Below are 22,237 nucleotides of genomic sequence, written 5' to 3'. Positions count from 1 at the left end.
AAATATTAGTCAGACAAGGCTCACGGCAGCATTTTCGTTTTTATCAAATTTTAAAAGGCCTATTTCAGAACTCATATTTTTGTATGTGATTTAACATTTTTTCATTGATAGAACACATACCCATTATAGATATGTTCACATGACATAAATAAGTATGAAGACATATCTGATTTTGATCCAATTTGTGAGTCAGAATCGACAAGACTGCATGTAGGCGCCATCCTTGTTGCAACCTAGTGCTCTCTATTTTTCATCATCCAATGGGTGGAAGAAGCTTAGAAAGATTCTTCATCTTTTAAATGCAAGAAAAATGTGTGTTACACTCATGATAACATCTAACATAAGGACCAAAAAGCTACTGAAAATTGTATTAAAAGCACTGATCACAATCAATCCAGCTTTCACATACTCTGAAAAAAGCTGAATTGCGAAAAGGAAATAAAACTGGTCTAATTTAATTAAAAGTAATTAACTTCACTGTTTGCTTGTTTTTTCAGTTTTATTTACATGGCCCGCTAAGCATACACCGTTTTCTTGATTCCGTAAGTGTGAGCCTAGCTTAACGGAGAAAACAGTTGTGTTGACTGCTCTGTGAAATCACTGCAAGCACATGGAAATTCGCTTTTGGTTTTTGAAATGTTATATATACGGAACCCTCATTTATGAAATCATTCAATGTCCATATTAAAAGTGACACAGTCTTTTTAAAGATGTTATGTGCAATAATGAAAATTCCAATAGTAAGCAAGAATTAATTAAACCACTTGTATAATTTGGACAGTTGTGGTGAAATTGAAGAAAACAAAAGGTTTACACACTCAAGATGCGAGAGAAGAGTTGCAGTATAGAATCTGGTATTCAAAACCTGTTTAATGGTAATTGAAACACTTTTCAAGAATATATTTTCTTTTTTGACCAGTTTCTTCTAATTGTTTATTTCCATTAAAGGCTTTATTGCGATATAGAGGTTGAATATATACAATTGTGTGATTTTTGTACTTGGAAGAATATGTTCGTCTATTCAAGCAAGAGATATTTGTTGAATTATTAAATTAGCTGCAGCTGGTGCAGAATAAGCAGTGTGATTAATAAATTATCAAATAGACAAAAATACTGAAAATTAGAAAATTTTAGATATATTAAAAAAAAAAAACATAAGTGCCTGTTGGCTGCATTTATATCTAAATTGGTTAGTGACAGTTTATCAGTTTTGGGCACAAACTCTAGGGCAGTGACATATTTACTAGTGCGTTGATTAAGTTTGTGAAAATAAGCAATACAGTTATATAATGAGTATATAATAGATCTAAGGCTAGGGTCACAAGGCTGTAGATTCTCTCATGCGAAAGAATGAGGGCCAATTATGCAAATACTCTCTGAACAAACTCTGTCATTGTCTGATCTGAGAGTCAGTGCATGTACTCCGATTCGCTCGCATGAGAGAATCCCAACACAGATGAGGAGGAGATAGAAAACATAATTTCTCCATCTTCTCCATTGACTTTGTGCGAGTACATCGGACTGCACTCGGCTGACATCCAAGTGGAATCCAATGTTTCACACACATCCATAGCCTTGTATGGGTGTGTGTGTGAGTCGAGCCTCACAGCCACTCGTAGAATGCTGAATCGGTATGAGTGCTATCTGATAAAACATTGCATAGCACTCGGCAGTGTTATACACTTGTGTGAGTGAGCCCGGAAAAAGTAGCCTTCAAGTAAATAGAGGACAGAAAATGTAACGCAAGTCAAGCAAATGTCTTATTGTGCTGAAAAGTAACTAATTCTGGTTTTGCCATCATCATGGACATGTGCATTTGTGCCTGTGTATACATAAAGTTGTACATTCAATGTTGCCTCTTGACCTATATGCATAGTTTTAGGTGTTTTCTTTTGTTGTTTTTTTTTTTTTTTTACTTCTGCTTTATTTTTTTGAAAAAATTCTTTATTTACATGCAAGTCTAATTAGCAAAGTGTAGCTTGAAACACTGAAATTCTTGTTTTTGCTTTGCAAGACCTCACAACTGGTTACCATAGATATATATAAAGTCCTCTGAACTTCATTATTTCAGCCAATATGTCATACTAAATTCTATAAGTACAAAATCAAATCCTTGTCTCCCCATCTTTTACATCCAGTGCACCGTAAGTCATTGAATGCTGGTAATAATGACATGAAAAATGTTTTCTTTATAAACGGCATGAAGCATACCATATGAAATAAAGCATCAACTTCCATTGGTAATTATTACTGATGTACCCTTATGCACTTGAGTAGAGTCCTGTTGCATTCGTAAATGAGAAGTCACATCAAAATGAGATCCACTGCAGCCCAGTGAATAGTTTCGGAGAGATTCGGTGTCGTATAGGTGCTCAAGAGTATATCCAGTAAATGTGTAAGCATGTTTATCAAAATATGGGCGGTGAGCATTGTAATAGTTTGGTGAGGTGGAATGATCCACTGCTTGCTGAGGAGACACATTTGTATGTAAATAATCCTTTGTTACAGTTACTCCTGCTTTTGAAATTCTCTCTGAATTTGGACTGCTCATCCTGGACAAAGTAGTAGGGCTGCTTTCATATTCATTGTCTCTTGGACTCAACATTTTTCCATCCCTTTGCTGTAGGTGGTCACAGGGAGAAGTATTAGAGACAGATGGGCCACGGCACACAACTCCCGTTAACTGGGATTGTTGGTAATTGACAAAGCAAATTGAATTTCTTTTTGCTGCTCCGTTAATAGGAGTTAGCTGGTCGGGACTGGACTTACGTAGCTGTAGCCTATTTTCCTCTTCTTTTATCATTTGTTGAGTTGCACGGATAAGTGTCTCAATTTTGCTTGGTTCATGGTGGCTATTTTGATATTGCTCTGTACGATAACGATCTCCTGATTCACTTGCAGAACCATGGTCAGGAGAACTGACAACACTGTCTTCGTCCCAATGATTTCTCCCTAAATATGAGAAAGAACAACGTTTAGTTTGATGACATCCAAGAGTAACTTAATGATTACATTTAAATAGATCAGAAACATTATATTCCTCTATCTCTCTGTAGCACAATATGGGGAATAATATACAGCAGTAAGAAGCAGTGTTGCTGTGAACCCAGCACTGGGGTGAAGTGGAATACTTGCTAGATGCAGAATCTCTGCTTATATGTGCCTTTTAATTTCTCTGCAGGTGCTCCCTCCTCCCATTCACTTCTCCAGAAACTTTTAAAACGTAGCAACTGTAACCTGATCCCACAATTCAGAGTTATAGATCAGCGTAAAAGGCAGTGCGTAGAACAGGAATGTGTGGAGAGTAGTGTTGAGCGATACCGTCCGATACTTGAAAGTATCGGTATCGGAAAGTATCGGCCGATACCGGCAAAGTATCGGATCTAATCCGATACCGATACCCGATACCAATACAAGTCAATGGGACTCATGTATCGGACGGTATTCCTGATGGTTCCCAGGGTCTGAAGGAGAGGAAACTCTCCTTCAGGCCCTGGGAACCATATTAATGTGTAAAATAAAGAATTAAAATAAAAAATATTGCTATACTCACCTCTCCGACGCAGCCTGGACCTCACCGAGGGAACCGGCAGCGTTCTTTGCTTAAAATGCGCGCCTTTCCTGCCTCCCGTGACGTCACGGCTTGTGATTGGTCGCGCGCCGCCCATGTGGCCGCGACGCGACCAATCACAGCAAGCCGTGACGTAATTTCAGGTCCTTCAGGATTTTAAAATTACGTTCCGGCGTTGTGATTGGTCGCGTCGCGGTCACATGGGCGACGCGACCAATCACAAGCCGTGACGTCACGGGAGGCTGGACACGCGCGCATTTTAAAATGCGCGCGTCTCCTGCCTCCCGTGACATCACGGCTTGTGATTGGTCGCGTCGCCCATGTGACCGCGACGCGACCAATCACAACGCCGGAACGTAATTTTAAAATCCTGAAGGACCTGAAATTACGTCACGGCTTGCTGTGATTGGTTGCGTCGCGGCCACATGGGCGGCGCGCGACCAATCACAAGCCGGGACTTCACGTAAGGAAGTTAAAGCGCGAATTTTAAGCAAACAACGCTGCCGGTTCCCTCGCTGAAGTCCAGGCTGCGTCGGAGAGGTGAGTATAGCAATATTTTTTATTTTAATTCTTTCTTTTACACATTAATGTTGTTTCGATACCGATACCCGATACCACAAAAGTATCGGATCTCGGTATCGGAATTCCGATACCCGCAAGTATCGGCCGATACCCGATACTTGCGGTATCGGAATGCTCAACACTAGTGAAGAGTCATTATTCTGTACTACTATTTATTTGTGTTTTTACTATCATTATAAGAATTATTCTAATTAAGAATTATAACTAATTATTTAAATCAGAATTCTGAAAGTTTACCTCCTAGTATAAATACATAAAATCATTGCTGCCAATACTTATTATAAAATGTAACTTTACAATGTAGTGAATTAGCAAAGTTCCCCTCCACTTTGAGCAGTCTCAGTATAAAGCCGGAGTCACACTAAACATATGAAAAATTGGTCCTAGTATCCCTGTTGAGAGTCACATGAGTGTAATGCGAGTGTCATGCGAGTGTCATACGAGTACAATCCGATTTTTCACACCTAGCATCCAATTTACATCCAAATGCTGTGTGATTGCTCTGCGATCGCAATTCGATTTTAACATGAGCTTTTAAATACAGCAATTCTCTGTCATTTGCACATTGTTTTCAAGCAAAATATTCATTAAAACACCCACACACATATAGATAGATAGATAGATAGATAGATAGATAGATAGATAGATAGATAGATAGATAGATAGATAGATAGATAAATAGAAGAAAAGCAGGCAATTCATATGCAGCGTACAGTAAAATCACACTGACAGGTTAAAATAGAATAGATATTCTTGTGCCGTGTATAGTATAATCACAGAGTGACAGGTTAGAATAAATAGAATAAATATATAGAATACATAGAAATATAGATGTCAGTGACACACACATATATATATATTGTATATGTATATACTGTATATATATTAGATGGAAACATAGATAGAAGAAAAGCAGGCAATTCATCTGCAGCGTACAGTAAAATCACACTGACAGGTTAAAATAGAATAGATATTCTTGTGCCGTGTACAGTATAATCACAGAGTGACAGGTTAGAATAGATGGAATAAATATATACATATAGAATACATAGAAATATAGATGTCAGTGACACACACATATATATACTGTATATGTATATACTGTATATATATTAGATAGAAACATAAATAGTAGAAAAATTAATCTGCTGTGTATTGTAAAATCACTGCAGGAGCCGACAGGATAAAAGAGATGGATTACATACAGTAAATACAAATAGAATAGATAGATAGAGAGATGTCAGTGACATACACAATTAGTACAGTGTGTGAAAAGTTCCCATGGCGCTTGCACTGATGTCACATAGGTGAAGTGAGTTCATTGGCAGTGAACTTGCAGGACCTGACAGACGGCACCGCGAGCAGGAGGACTTTCTCACTCTCGCAGTACCCTCAGACAGGGAATAGCAGATCACAGGCAGACACTGAGCACACAATGCTCAGTGTCTGCTGGATGACAAGCTGTATGGTCACATCATGCATCCATGCAGACTGCCATCTAGATGTAGCAGAGCTAGACCAGAGATGGGACAAATGGATTAAAAGCATCTCTGTGGAAAGGTGAGGAATATTTTTGTTTGTTTTTTACCTCTTTTGCAGATGATGAGGGCATCGGGGGAGTAGGCGAGGTCATAAATATGGTTTAATTAAGAATACTGTATTAAAGGAGTCTGTGTCTTTCTTTCAATTAAAGGACTTTTTTCAGGGTGTCTGTTTTCTTACAATGTGACTATGGGGTTAGTAATGGAGGCGTCTTTTTGATGCCTCTCCATTACTAACCTCGGGTTTTGATGTCACCTGACAATACAAAGGTGACATCAACCCCCCCAACTATCACCCTACTTGCCACTGCTACAGGGCAAGTGGGAAGAGAAGAGCTAGGCTAAGTGCCAGAATTGGTGCATCTTAGAGATGCGCCTTTTCTGGGGTGGCTGAGAGCTAATGTTTTAGCCTGGGGTGGGCCAGTATCCATGGCCCCTTCCTAGGCTATTAATATCAGCCTGCAGCTGTCTGCATAGCCTTTGCTGGTTACTAATTATAGGGGGACCTCACAACATTTTTTTAGGGTCCCCCATTTTAATAGCCAGTAAAGGCTGCGTATACAGCTGTGAGCTGATATTAATTGCCTAGGAATCTCCATGAGTATTAACCCCTTCCCAAGCTATAAACATTGTCCCCCAGCCATCAGCTTTCCGTCTACTAGTTATGAAAATGGCGCAGGAGCGCATGCCATTTTTTTCCAAAAATAAACTTTTATTAATTAAATACATGTACAGTAAGCTGCACAAACTGTACTAATTGCATATGTCACTGACATCTATATATCTATGTATTTTAAGCGTATTTACTGTATGCAATCCATCTCTTCTATCCTGTCGGCTCCTTCAGTGATTTTACAGTACACGGCAAATGATTTGCCGGCTTTTCTTCTATCTATCTATGCAATATAAATACATATATGTGTGTGTCACTGACATCTATATATCTATGTATTCTATGTGTATATATCTATTCTATCTATTGTATCCTAACCTGTAAGTGTGATTTTAGTGTATGCAGCACATGAATTGCTGACTTTTCAAAGGACACCGGAGCGAAAAAATCGGACAGCACTTGCATGGTCATGGAGTGCAGTGTGATTTTTTTTCTCGCACCCATAGGCTTGCATTGGCGAGTCTCAGCCGAGTCTCAGTGACAATTGCAGCATGCTGCAATTTTACACGCACACTGAATACACTTATGGTGATGTGTGCTACCTGATAGATTAACACTGGGCCAAGTACTATGCGATGTTTTCTCACATAGCATTCGTCCGTATTCTATGGACGCTGGCTTGATGCTGCATATACCTGCAAGTTACAGTAAAACCCCACTATACTGTTTCCATTATAATCAATATAAGTTTTGCAGCAGAGATGTCCCTCTGTTTGGAGATGCCTAGGAGATTCTGTCTGCTGTCAGAGCTTTACAGTAATTTAGTGAAATGTGCTGGATGTATACACATGCAACTAAAACTCAAAATAAAGAGGGACTCTGCTATCTGACTACAGTGGGGGAAATAAGTATTTTAATCCCTTGCTGATTTTGTAAGTTTACCCACTGATAAAGACATGAACAGTCTATAATTATAAGGGTAGGTTAATTTTAACATTGAGAGAACATAAAAAATAAAATCCAAAAATCACATTGTATAGATTATATAAATTTACTTGCATTTTGCAGTGAGAAATAAGTATTTGATTCCTCTGGCAACTTAATACTTGATGGCAAAACCCTTTTTGGCAAGCACAGCAGTCAGACGTTTTTTGTAGTTGATGTTGAGGTTTGCGCACATGTCAGGAGGAATTTTGGTCCACTCCTCTTTGTAGATCATCTCTAAATCATTAAGATTTTGGGGCTGTCGCTTGGCAACTCGGAGCTTCAACTCCCTACATAAGTTTTCTATGGGATTAAGGTCTGGAGACTGGCTAGGCCACTCCATGTCCTTATTGTGCCTCTTTTTGAGCCATCCTTTGTTGCTTTGTCTGTATGTTTTGGGTCATTGCCTTGCTGGAAGACCCATGCACGACACATTTTTAATGTCCTGGCGGAGGGAAGGAGGTTGTCACTCAGGATTTTACAGTACATGGCTCCATCCATTCGCTCACTGATGCCGTGAAGTAGTCCTGTGCCCTTAGCAGAGAAACACCCCCAAAACATAATCTTTACACTTCCATGTTTGACAGTGGGGACGGTGTTCTTTGGGTCATAGGCAGCATTTCTCTTCCTCCAAACACGACAAGTTGAGATAATGTCAAAAAGCTCAATTTTTGCCTCATCTGAGCACAGAACCTTCTCCCAATCACTCACAGAATCATCCAGGTGTTCATTGGCAAATTTCAGACGGGTCTGCAAATGTGCCTTCTTGAGCAGGAAGAACTTGCGGGCATTGCAGAATTTTTAACCTTTACGGCGTAATGTGTTACCAATGATATTCTTGGTGATTGTGGTTCCAGCTGCCTTGAGATCATTAACAAGCAAGTCCCCCCGTGTAGTTTAACAATGATCTCTCACCTTCCTCATGATTAAAGATACCCCAAGAGGTGATATTTTGCATGGTGCTGCAGATCGATGTTGATTGACAGTCATTTTGTATTCCTTCAATTTTCTTACTATTGCACCAATAGTTGTCTCCTTCTCACGCAGCATCTTACATATGGTTTTGTAGCCCATTCCAGCTTTGTGAAGGTCTATGATTTTGTCCCTGACATCCTTAGAAAGCTCTTTGGTCTTGCTCATGTTATAGAGGTTAGAATCTGACTGATTAATTGAGTCTGTGGAAAGGAGTCTTTTATAAAAGTGACTATGTAAGACAGCTGTCTTTAATGCAGGTAACAAGTTGATTAGGTGCGTCTAGCTAGTCTGTAGGAGCCAGAACTCTTAATGGTTGGTAGGGGATCAAATACATATTTCTCACTGCAAAATGCAAATAAATTTATATAATTTATACAACGTGATTTTCTGGATTTTATTTTTGATATTCTATCTCTCAATGTTAAAATTAACCTACCCATAAAATGATAGACTGTTGATGTCTTTGTCAGTGGGCAAACTTACAAAATCAGCAAGGGGTAAAATACTTATTTCTCCCACTGTACATTACAAAGTTACAGCTCAGAGTAAGTAATGTAACATATGAGTTCATAAATATAGAACAATTTTACAGAAAAAAATCACTTAATCCCTTAATGACCGCCGAAGCACCTTTTAATGACGGTCATTAAGGGGTCTTATTCTTCAGCGTCGCTTTTTAATGGCACTGAGGAATATATGAAGAGTGCCCCCTGCAGGTGCAATACCCTCTGGTGACAGCTGTATATGACAGTTGATACCCTGCGGTTTGAGCCCCATCCGGTTTTATTACCGTTTGAGGTCGATTAACCCCTTAAATACCGCTGTCAATTGTGACAGCAGTATATACTGTAAGTGATTAAAAGGCAGTTAAAAGACCCTATGTGGCAAAAACAACCCCCATGATCAAAATCACAGGTTCTGATGGTTGCCATGGTACCCTCAGGTCATCAGATGACCCAAGGGTATGGTGGCCTGTGAGATCCAGCTATAAGCAGGGTCTCACAGGCTGTGTCAGTGACTCACTCACAGGTCTCTGGCACCGTAGTACACGAGGACCGCAGTGCAGGAGACCAGCGATCAGAGTAAAAATTATACATGTCTCACAGTGGGACTTAGTGAAGAAAGAAAAAAGTAAAATAAAATATGTAAAAAAGTAATTAAAAAACACACGAAAAAGCACACACAAATCACAAAAACCCGTTTCGACACTAAAAACGCAGACTTTGTGTTTGTTTAAACAAAAATAAATTTTAAAAGGACACATAATTGGTATCGCTGCTTTAAGAATGACCTGATCGATAAAACTGGACACCGTAAAAAAAATTAAAAGATATTCCAAAAATGTTGCTTTTTCATAATATTTACACACTTAAAATGCAATAAAAATTTTATAAAAAGCGATAAAAAAATGTGTAAATGAAAACACCAAAAAGTTACAGCTCTCAGAATATAGCAATGCAAAAGCGAATTCACTTTTGTAAAATATTGTTTTTTAGTCTGTAAAAGTAGCAAAGCATAAAAAACTATATAAATCTGGTATCTCTGTATTAGCACTGACCTGAAGAATAAATTGATCTTATCACTTTTACAGCACGGTGAACTGCGCAAAAAATAACAAATAAAAACGGTAATTGAATTGCTGGTTTTTCTTCATTCTGCTTCTGAAAAAATCTGATTAAAAAGCAATGAAAAAATGTTATAAAAAATAGTACCAAAAAAATCTCCAACTCATCCTGCAAAAAATAAACCATCATACAGCACTGTTCCTCAAAAAAAAGTACAGCTGTCAGAATATGATGACGTAAAAACTATTTTTTTAATTAAAAGGCATTTTTACTGTGTGATAGCAGTAAAACATAAAAATCCCAATATAAATCTGGTATTGTTGTAATAGCACCGACACGAAATCTGGTATTGTTGTAATAACGCCGACCCGAAAAATCAGTCTTATCACTTCTACTGCACAGTGAACTACACAAAAATAAAATTAAGAACTATTTTGGTACTGCTGTACATTTGTTCATTGTGTCTCTCAAAAAAGGCTTGGGTCACATTTATCCTGCACACTCCGTTGAGCACTTACTTTGAGGTTTCTGTGTAAATCCCAAAATATTCGATTTAGACGAATCCCCGACAGAACTATTCACTTATTAGGCAAATGGAGTCCCTTTAGACTTCATCCAGTCTCTGTTCTGGCAGTGTCCACTCATTTTAAGTATCTATTTAGTGCAGAAGTGTGGAAGACCTCAGTTCTGTGCACACCTAAAAGGATGGATACCACTAGAACACACACCAAATGGACCCCAAAGTGGCTCCAGATACCTCATTATAGTAAGTCTGTCAGCCACATGTTTGGTATTATTGTAGAGGGGGGGAGCGCACATAACAATTTACGGGGTGCGTGGCACCAAAAGCACTAGCTGGGAACAATGTACAGAAATACTACAATGTATGGGGGCCATTACATTGTAGTGGGGCATGGTGTATTGGAACTAAACTAGCAGATTTGCAAGTCTCAAGAAAAAAAGCATGGCATGGATGTCATAAAATAGTCACTGCAGCCATAGATGGGGTCATGTTTGTTTGTTGGGTTTTTTTTTGCTGTTCTGGCACCTTAGGGGCTCCACAAACGGCACCCACAAACTATTCTAGCAAAATCTATGCTCCAAAAGCAAAATATCATTCCTTCCTTCTCAGCCCTGATGTGTGGCCTAACAGTAGATTCTGATAACATATGGGGCATCAGTGCATTTGTGAGAAATTGCTCAATAAATTGTGGAGTCCAGTTTCACCAATTAACCATTTTGCAACTGAAAATTTGCAGCAAATGAAAAAAAAAATGTACCACTAAAATGTTATATTTCTAAGTGCCAATGTTATAAAATTCTGTGAGGTACCTGTGGGTTCAAAATACTCACTACACCCCTAGATGAATTCCTTGAGCAGTGACGTTTCCAATATGGGGCCACTTATGGGCGTTTTTGGTGTTCTGGCACCTCAGTGGCTCGGCTCATGGTGCCTAACAATCTATTCAGACGGAGTTTGCATTCTAAATGCCAAGTAGCACTCCATTCCATCCGATCCCTGCCGTACGTTCAAACAGTAGTGTACAACCACATATGGGGTAGTGTCATATTCAGTAAAAATTGCATGACAAATTATTGGGTCCATTTTCTCCTATTACTGCTTGTGTAAATTATAAATCTGGTGCTAAATCAGTATTTTCGTTAAAAAAATATTTTTTTTGTTTTCACATCTGACTGTAATAAGTTTTATGAATAACCTGTAGGTTAAAAATACTCAGTACACCAATAGATGAATTCCATGAGAGGTCTAGTTTCCAAAATGTGGTCACTTGTGGGGGTTTCTGCTGTTTTGGCACCTCAGAGGCTCAGCTAATGGAACCCATAACCTGTTCAAAAGGAATCTGTGTTCTAAAAGCCAAGTAGCACTCCTTCCCATGTCGTGCTCAAACAGTAGTGCACAACCACTTAGGGGGTACTGCCATGCTTGGTAAAAATTGCATAACAAATTATGGGTCTTCCTGCTGTTTGGCATGTCAGGGGCTCTGAAAATGTGACATTGCATTCACAATCCATTCCAGACAAATTTAGGCTCCACAAATTAAATAATGCTCTTGCCTTTCTGAGCCGTGCAATGTGCCCCAACAGCAGTTTTTGACCACATATGGGGTTCATTTTTTACTATTATCCATTGTGAAAATTACAGATTTGGGGCTAAAACATTTTAGCGGAAAAAACATAACTCTCATTCTCGCATGCACATTTTTAAAAGTTCTGAAAAGCACCTGTGGGTTTAACAAGCTCAACACACCCCTAGATGAATTCATTGATCGGTCTAGTTTCTGCCATTTTGGTACTTCAGGGGCTCTGCAAATGAGACATGGTGTCTGTAATTTATTCCAGACAAATTTACATTTGAAATACCAAATGTCGCTTCTTTACTCCCGGACCCTGCCATGTGTCCATACAGAATTTTTGTGATACTTGCTGGATATAGCCAAGCTCAGATGAAAGTGGGTAGCAAGCTGGGTGGTCCACTTTTTCATGATGCCTCTTGCAAAAGTGAAATACTGGGGGCCAAAGCAACATTTTTGCAAAAAATAATGAAAATTTTCAATATGACGACTTAATGTTATGAAATTCTGTGTAATACCTGTGAGTTCAAAATGCTCGCTATATGCCTGGATAGTCCTGTGGACTGTAGTTTCGAAAATGGGGTCACTTGTGGGAGGTTCTGCTGTTTAGGCACCTTAGGGGCCCTGCACATGCAACATGGCACCCACAATCCATTTCAGCTAAATTTGTGTTCCAAAATTGAAATGATGCTCCTTCCCTTCTGAGCCCTGCCGTTTGTCCAAAAAGAAGTTTCTGACCATAATTGGGCTGTCAGCACACTCAGAAGAAAAAGGGTAACAAATTGTGGGGTCCATTTTCTCATTCTTTTCCTTGTAAAAGTGAGAAATTGGGGCTACAGCAACATTTTAGAGGAAAAATTACAATGTATTTTTCATTCCTCTTTGCGATAATTCCTGTGTAGCATCTGAAGAGTAAAACAATTCCTGACGGCAGTTTTGAAGTATATGAGGGTTGCTGTTTTTAAAATGGTATCACTTTTGGGGAGTTTCCAATTTATAGGCCCCTCAAACTCCTTAACCCCTTTCTGCCAGCTGAAGGAATAGTACGTCAGCTGGCAGAACCCCACTTTGAGGTGGACTCCAGCGGTGAGCCCACCTCAAAGCCGCAACATGTCAGATGTTTTGTACAGCTGACATGTGCGCGCAATGAGCATGAGCGGAATCGTGATCCACCCGTGCCCATTAACTAGTTAAATGCTGCTGTCAAACGCTGACAGCGGCATTTAACTAGCGCTCCCGTCCGCGTGGCCAGAAGTGCTCGCACTGCTGACTCCAGTCACATGATCAGGGGTCATCGGTACATTGCCATAACAACCAGAGGTCTCCTTGAGACCTCTATGGTTGTTGATGGCCGATTGCTTTGAGCGCCACCCTGTGGTCGGTGTTCAAAGCAACCCTGCATTTCTGCTACATAGAGGTGATCTGTGCTTCACCTCTATGTTGCAGAGGCAATCGTGTAGTGCATGCTTCTAGCCTCCTATGGAGGCTATTGAAGTATGCCAAAATTTAAAAAAAGTGTTTAAAAATATAAAAAAAATAAAAAATATATAAAAGTTCAAATCACCCCCCTTTCGCCCCAATCAAAATAAAACAAAAAAAAAATCAAACCTACACATATTTGGTATCGCCACATTCAGAATCGCCCAATGTATCAATAAAAACAAAGGATTAACCTGATCGCTAAATGGTGTAGCGAGAAAAAAAATCAAAACGCCAAAATTACGTTTTTTTGGTGACCGCAACATTGCATTAAAATGCAATAACGGACGATCAAAAGAACGTATCTGCACCAAAATGGTTTCATTAAAAACGACAGCTCGGCATGCAAAAAATAAGCCCTCACCTGACCCCAGATCACAAAAATTGGAGACGCTACGGGTATCGGAAAATAGTGCAATTTTTTTTTTTTTTTTTTTAGCAAATTTTGGAATTTATTTTTACCACTTAGATAAAAGAGAACCTAGACATGTTTGGTGTCTATGAACTTGTAATGACCTGGAGAATCATAATGGAAGGTTAGTTTTAGCATTTGGTGAACCTAGCAAAAAAGCCAAACAAAAAACAAGTGTGAGATTGCACTTTTTTTGCAATTTCTTCGCACTTGGAATTTTTTTCATGTTTTCTGTTACACGGCATGGTAAAACCAATGGTATTGTTCAAAAGTACATCTCGTCCCACAAAAAATAAGCCCTCACATAGCCATATTGACAGAAAAATAAAAAAGTTATGGCTCTGGGAAGGAGGGGAGTGAAAAACGAAAACGAAAAAAGCTCCTGGGGTGAAGGGGTTAAGAAACAAATTTTCTAAATTTCTCGAGAAGACATTCATTAACCAATATATACACTGTATTTTTAAATGGGCACAGCCTTCTTAGCATAATTTATTTCAATAAAAGTTATATTTTAATCTTAGAATAATTAGGGTCTATTTGCCATTCAGCAGACTGTAAATTATATTAACTAATTTAACAAAACTCAAAGCCACTGTGATGACTCAACATTTTTTCTTAATTATGCCAGACGTAAATTGTGTAGGTCCAGAATCATAAACTGTTGACTCTTCTTGTGGGAGGAATATTGGCCCCTGATGTTGTCTCCTACAGTTTGTCTTGTTATCTTTATAAAACAGTGAGGCATGGCCACTGAACAATGATGTTTGCTGATATGCTAATTATGCATTGTATTACAGAGCCAGTTTGTTGACTTCAAAGCAAAGAGGGAAAAACTATGCAAATAGTTTGATTATTCAAGTCATGTTTCTTGATCTCATCACCATTGTTCCCCTTATCTGTGATGCTAGATTGAAGGACACTTGTTAAATCTAAAAATAGCTAACATGCCACTATATAAAGAGACTTTTTCTTCTGGTCAGTGTGACTCTTCATGATCTCAGTTTAGGGTACTATGGACCCAGGTGGAAGAACACAGGATGGCTTTATTGACCATCACTGAAACCCCAGAAATGTCTTAAAGAATTCAGGTTGGGACAGTTGGTTCACCTGGGCACATACCTCACTGCTCTCGGTTAGCTTCCTAAGCTTGTCGTTACCTCCTCCCTGTGGGTGCCTGCAAAAAAGTGGGGAGCCACTGGTGGGGGTATGTGACACTGGAAGCAGCTCTAATCCCGGCGAGTCAGCGGAAGGGTGAGACTCTGTAATTTACACCATCTTGGGTATTTGCTGGGACTGTTCTGTATGCTGTTGTGTGTTTGGTTCAATAAAGTATTGCCTTACTGTTTTACCTCACCCTGTGTTGTCTGAGTAGCGTTCTGCCCATGAGGAAAGAGAGCAGGCATTCAGTGGTATGAGCCTTGGTGCATGCTGTCTTGCTAAAGATAGCTGGGCCAGCAGACCAGAGCACCCACTCACCCTCTTGTCTCCACAATCACCAAGTGATAAAATCTGTTAAAATAAATGTCACAAATGACTGAACAAGTATTTCCTATATTTAAGTAAGGATGATACTAGCAAAATATGCTATTGAACAGCAAGTACCTTCAACATATCAATCATATAATAATTTATTACTGTCTAATTTTCAAATGTAGTTTTCACTTTATTAATATAGCATACTATTCTATTTAGTGTTGAGCGATACCGTCCGATACTTGAAAGTATCGGTATCGGAAAGTATCGGCCGATACCGGCAAAATATCGGATCCAATCCGATACCGATACCCGATACCAATACAAGTCAATGGGACTCAAGTATCGGACGGTATCCCTGATGGTTCCCAGGGTCTGAAGGAGAGGAAACTCTCCTTCAGGCCCTGGGAACCATATAAATGTGTAAAAGAAAGAATTAAAATAAAAAATATTGCTATACTCACCTGTCCGACGCAGCCGGGACTTCAGCGAGGGAACCGGCAGCGTTGTTTGTTTAAAAATCGCGCTATTACTTGGTTACGTGAATTCCCGGCTTGTGATTGGTCAGGTCGGCCATGTTGCCGGGACGCGGACCAATCACAGCAAGCCGTGACGAAATTACGTCACGGCTTGCTGTGATTGGTCCGCGTCCCGGCAATATGGCCGCCCTGACCAATCACAAGCCGGGACGTCACGGGAGGCTGGACACGCGCTCATTTTAAAATGGGCGCGTGTCCAGCCTCCCGTGACGTCACGGCTTGTGATTGGTTGCGCCGCGATCAACCAATCACAAGCCGGGAGGCTGGACGCGCTCATTTTGAAATGGGCGCGTGTCCAGCCTCCCGTGACGTCACGGCTTGTGATTGGTTGCGCCGCGATCAACCAATCACAAGCCGGGAGGCTGGACGCGCTCATTTTGAAATGGGCGCGTGTCCAGCCTCCCGGCTTGTGATTGGTTGACCGCGACGCAACCAATCACAAGCCGTGACGTCACGGGAGGCTGGACACGCGCCCTTTTTAAAATGAGCGCGTTTCCAGCCTCCCGTGACGTCACGGCTTGTGATTGGTTAATGGCGGCCATGTTGCCGGGACGCGGACCAATCACAGCAAGCCGTGACGTATTTTCGTCACGGCTTGCTGTGATTGGTCCGCGGCCCGGCAACATGGCCGCCCTGACCAATCACAAGCCGGGACTTCGCGTAACCATGTAAAAGCGGGAATTTTAAACAAACAACGCTGCCGGTTCCTGCGCTGAGGTCCCGGCTGCGTCGGACAGGTGAGTATAGCGATATTTTTTATTTTAATTCTCTATTTTACACATTTTAACATTAATGTTGTTCCGATACCCGATACCCGATACCACAAGAGTATCGGAATCCCGGTATCGGAATTCCGATACAGCAAGTATCGGCCGATACCCGATACTTGCAGCATCGGAATGCTCAACACTAATTCTATTACATCTGTATGTAAACTATTATTTGCTAAATTTCCTTACCATGAACTCTGTGAACAGAAGCTATATGTGGCATCGAATTCTCATATCCATCTCTGCTTTCAGGAGATGACTTAGGCACAGGCAAAGTTGATCTTGAACCCCACCAATTCTCTCTTCCGGCTTGTGGACTTCCTAGAAAATATCTACCAGCTTCACATCTGCCACTTTCACAGGATTGACCATGATGGTGTCTTTCATCACTTGATCTTGAGTGGTCAAGGGTAAATCCAAAACACAAAGCATTTCGATCAGGATACTGTCGATATGCACATGAGACATCGTGTTGCTGGGAGTTCGGCCTTTCTATTGGATCTATAAGTTGTGGTGAAGCTGTGTCTGTTAAAGGGCTGCCGCCCCATTGACTGTCATGATCTGATTCTGATCTCTCTGTGTGAAATCCAGAATACTGAAAAATATTACAAACACATTTTATAAAAATTAAACCATTATTTGGATTTATATGCAACATTTTTATCTGTTAATAAAAAATTGTAGTATGATGGTGAAAACAGAATCTTACTGGATTTTTTTATATTATGACATTCATTGTGCGGTAACATTTATCTGGCAGCAAAATTAATTAGGTCAGTATGATTACAGTGATATCAAACGAGTTTTTTTTTTTTCAATTAATTTTGTGGTTAAAAAAAATTCTGAACTTTGTGGTTTGTGTCGCCTTTTCCTGTGACACATATTATTTTTTGGCTGGATCCACACATTCATTTAATCAGGCTCAGTTTTTTAGAACTGATGCAACTCAACCATATCACAACCACTGCAAATATGCATCACTTTTTACTTTGCCATTACTTTGTAATGCCAAACAAGTGGAAACAATTTTATTGTAAACAATGGAATCAGCTCCTCCATCAATTTCCATCTGACGATTTTGATAAATGCTGTATGGAAATGACATTGTGAAGTGAAATATATGTGGATCAAGTCTTATTCTTCTATCAACAAACCTACAGGTCCTTCTCAAAAAATTAGCATATAGTGTTAAATTTCATTATTTACCATAATGTAATGATTACAATTAAACTTTCATATATTATAGATTCATTATCCACCAACTGAAATTTGTCAGGTCTTTTATTGTTTTAATACTGATGATTTTGGCATACAACTCCTGATAACCCAAAAAACCTGTCTCAATAAATTAGCATATCAAGAAAAGGTTCTCTAAACGACCTATTACCCTAATCTTCTGAATCAACTAATTAACTCTAAACACATGCAAAAGATACCTGAGGCTTTTAAAAACTCCCTGCCTGGTTCATTACTCAAAACCCCCATCATGGGTAAGACTAGCGACCTGACAGATGTCAAGAAGGCCATCATTGACACCCTCAAGCAAGAGGGTAAGACCCAGAAAGAAATTTCTCAACAAATAGGCTGTTCCCAGAGTGCTGTATCAAGGCACCTCAATGGTAAGTCTGTTGGAAGGAAACAATGTGGCAGAAAACGCTGTACAACGAGAAGAGGTGACCGGACCCTGAGGAAGATTGTGGAGAAGGACCGATTCCAGACCTTGGGGAACCTGAGGAAGCAGTGGACTGAGTCTGGTGTGGAAACATCCAGAGCCACCGTGCACAGGCGTGGGCAGGAAATGGGCTACAGGTGCCGCATTCCCCAGGTAAAGCCACTTAAAAGCAGCACTGGACTGTTGCTAAGTGGTCCCAAGTACTTTTTTTCTGATGAAAGCAAATTTTGCATGTCATTCGGAAATCAAGGTGCCAGAGTCTGGAGGAAGACTGGGGAGAAGGAAATGCCAAAATGCCTGAAGTCCAGTGTCAAGTACCCACAGTCAGTGATGGTGTGGGGTGCCATGTCAGCTGCTGGTGTTGGTCCACTGTGTTTCATCAAGGGCAGGGTCAATGCAGCTAGCTATCAGGAGATTTTGGAGCACTTTATGCTTCCATCAGCTGAAATGCTTTATGGAGATGAAGATTTCATTTTTCAGCACGACCTGGCACCTGCTCACAGTGCCAAAACCACTGGTAAATGGTTTACTGACCATGGTATTACTGTGCTCAATTGGCCTGCCAACTCTCCTGACCTGAACCCCATAGAGAATCTGTGGGATATTGTGAAGAGAAAGTTGAGAGACGCAAGACCCAACACTCTGGATGAGCTTAAGGCCGCTATTGAAGCATCCTGGGCCTCCATAACATCTCAGCAGTGTCACAGGCTGATTGCCTCCATGCCACGCCGCATTGAAGCAGTAATTTCTGCCAAAGGATTCCCGACCAAGTATTGAGTGCATAACTGAACATTATTATTTGATGTTTTTTTTGTTTGTTATTAAAAAACACTTTTATTTGATTGGCCGGGTGAAATATGCTAATTTATTGAGACAGGTTTTTTGGGTTATCAGGAGTTGTATGCCAAAATCATCAGTATTAAAACAATAAAAGACCTGACAAATTTCAGTTGGTGGATAATGAATCTATAATATATGAAAGTTTAATTGTAATCATTACATTATGGTAAATAATGAAATTTAACACTATATGCTAATTTTTTGAGAAGGACCTGTATATGATAGCTTATTTAGGGCAAGCTAAGCTGTAGTTTTATTTATGCACATTTTGGGTATTTAAGATGTGATGATCATGGTACTTCTGGCATTTGATTTTTTTTCCATTTAAGTGGTCATCTTATGGAATATTTTTTTGCAATTTATGTTTACGACAAATGGGAATGATTTAAACTTTAATACATATTTTGGGGGGGATTACCGATACATTTTTTTTACAAAATTATTTTATTATTGTTTTTACATTATTAGATAGCGCCTCATGGGACTCTTAGACCTGTGATCACTTGATTCAATACACTCCAACACTTTAGTATTTCAGGAATCTTCAGTAGGCCAACCAATCCACACACCATGATTGCATTGTGCAGGGTAATGATTGACATCAGAAGTGACGCTATGTTGGAAGCCTTTTAAAGGCTGCTGTTGGACTTGACAGTGGTTTTTAAGAGTTTCAGCTTATGCAGCCAGAACGATCTCTGGTCTTACCAGTTACAGTCAAGTGCTTGCTTTTTATCATAGCTGGTACCTGCACTGCAGAGAGCAGACTCCTGAACCCATTCTATACCGTATAGTGATGATGCAAGGTTGCTGTTGGCATTTGCTTAGCATTATATTTATTACATTAATGGCATAAAATATACACATAAAGAAATGTAATATTTCTTGTAGAAAATATTTAAATACATATTTTAAGCAATAATAGAGCAAACAAAATTTAGTACAACAATTATGGCTCCTGTAGTGTGAATAAAATTCTCAATAATCTTTACATTCCAACAAATATTACAAGTAATATAATTCAACAGCACAGAAGTATTTGCAGATATGATCATGTTTAGAACATAATTCTTAGTGAATAATGGTTAGAAGCAGAAATTGACATGTTTTAAAAATTGAACTGAAACCAAATATTTTTTGCTTATTTTTTACAAAATGATTCTACTTTTTCATTTTTTTTTCTTTATTGTAAAAAGATGTGACAGATTAGGACAGTTCAGCTCTAAACAATTCTGGAAGGTGAAAAGTAAGAAATAAAGAAAACTAAAGCTCTTTCAGAAAAATATAAAATTCCTTTATCAGGGATTATATAAACAGCACTTAAATTCTTGATACTAATATGTACCTAAAGCAAAAGGAAAATGCCACAGATGTCTTACACTCTGGCCAGATGGTGGCCATTAAATCACTTTTATTTTATGTTTTACTGATGTAAACCTGAAAGCTAAAATATGTTTTTGCATTGAATATTATAGCATGACACAGATGGTGGAAGCCTTCTTTATGAAAACATAACATTACCATAAAAATCTGAAATAAAATGTGATCTTATTTAATATGCTTGTTTTGGCAGAAAATGCTTGAAAACGTAAGGTACATGGGTCAGTGAATGTTAGTCATCAACTACCCTTTTCATTTTCATATCACATCTATATACTCAAATTTTTGTACTAGTAATACGTGTATGTGTAAAATATACTCTATCCAGTGACTAGTCCAGTGGGGGGAAAAGTATTTAGTCAGCCACGAATTGTGCAAGTTCTCCCACTTAAAAAGATGAGAGAGACCTGTAATTGACATCATAGATAGAACACAACTATGAGAGGCAAAATGAGAAAACAAATCCAGAAAATCACCTGGTCTGATTTGGCAAGATTTATTTTGCAAATTATGGTAGAAAATAAGCATTTGGTCATTAACAAAAGTTCATCTCAATATTTTGTTATATATCCTTTTTTTGGCAATGACAGAGGTCAAGCGTTTTCTGTAAGTCTTCACAAGGTTGGCACACATTGTTGGTGGTATGTTGGCCCATTCCTCCATGCAGATCTCCTCTAGAGCAGTGATATTTTGGGCCTGTCGCTGAGCAACATGGATTTTCAACTCCATCCAAAGATTTTCTATGGGATTGAGATCTGGAACCTGGCTAGGCCACTCTAGGACCTTCATAAACTTCTTGCAAAGCCATTTCTTCATTGCCCTGGTGGTGTGCTTGGGATCATTATCATGCTGAAAGACCCATCCACGTTTCATCTTCAATGCCCTTGCTGATGGAAGGAGGTTTGCACTCAAAATCTCACAATACATGGCCCCATTCATTCTTTCATGTACACGGATCAGTCGTCCTGGTCCCTTTGCAGAGAAACAGTTCCGAAGCATGATGTTGCCACCCCTATGCTTCACAGTAGGTATGGTGTTCTTTGGATGCAACTCAGCATTCTGTCTCCTTCAAAGAAGACGGGTTTTGTTTCCACCAAACAGTTCTACTTTGGTTTCATCAGACCATATAACATTCACCCAATACTCTTCTGGATAATTCAAATGCTCTCTAGCAAACTTCAGATTGGTCAGGACATGTACTGGCTTAAGCAGGGGGACACGTCTGGCACTGCAGGATCTGAGTCCCTGGTGGCGTAGTGTGTTAGTGATGCTAGCCTTTGTTATGGTGGTCCCAACTCTATGCAGGTCATTCATTAGGTCCACCGTGTGGTTCTGGGATTTTTGCTCACCGTGCTTGTGATCATTTTGACCCCATGAGGTGAAATCTTGTGTGGAGCCCCAGATCGAGGGAGATTATCAGTGGTCTTTTATGTCTTCCATTTTCTTATTATTACTCCCACAGTTTATTTCATCACACCAAGCTGCTTGTCTATTGCAGATTCAGTCTTCCCAGCCTGGTGCAGGGCTACAATTCTTCGACAGCTCTTTGGTCTTTACCATAGTGGAGTTTGGAGTGTGACTGTTTGAGGTTGTGGACATATGTCTTTTATACTGATAACAAGTTCAAACAGGTGCCATTACTACAGGTAATGAGTGGAGGACAGATGAGTGTCTTAAAGAAGATGTTACAGGTCTGTGAGAGACAGAAATCTTGAATGTTTTTAGGTGACCAAATACTTATTTTCCACCAT

General features: G+C 39.5%; 1 protein-coding gene across 2 annotated transcripts in view; it reads right to left on the bottom strand.

Moving 5' to 3' along the window:
• Positions 1 to 1,933: 1,933 nt before the first annotated feature.
• The window catches only part of SIM1 (SIM bHLH transcription factor 1), a 195,169-nt gene continuing 174,865 nt past the window's right edge, over positions 1,934 to 22,237 (bottom strand). For both annotated transcript variants that reach the window (XM_077289662.1, XM_077289663.1), the window contains 2 exons: positions 16,787 to 17,192; positions 1,934 to 2,952 (listed from right to left, as the gene is read on the bottom strand). In XM_077289662.1, the coding sequence (XP_077145777.1) occupies positions 2,228 to 2,952; positions 16,787 to 17,192 (1,131 nt within the window). In that variant the 3' untranslated portion in view covers positions 1,934 to 2,227. The remainder of the gene's footprint in view (positions 2,953 to 16,786; positions 17,193 to 22,237) is intronic.

The sequence above is a fragment of the Ranitomeya variabilis genome, chromosome 2, assembly GCF_051348905.1.
Source record: "Ranitomeya variabilis isolate aRanVar5 chromosome 2, aRanVar5.hap1, whole genome shotgun sequence".
Lineage (NCBI taxonomy): Eukaryota > Metazoa > Chordata > Amphibia > Anura > Dendrobatidae > Ranitomeya > Ranitomeya variabilis.
The sequence above is the reverse complement of the archived record's forward strand: the minus strand, read 5'-3'. Positions and strand labels throughout refer to the sequence as shown.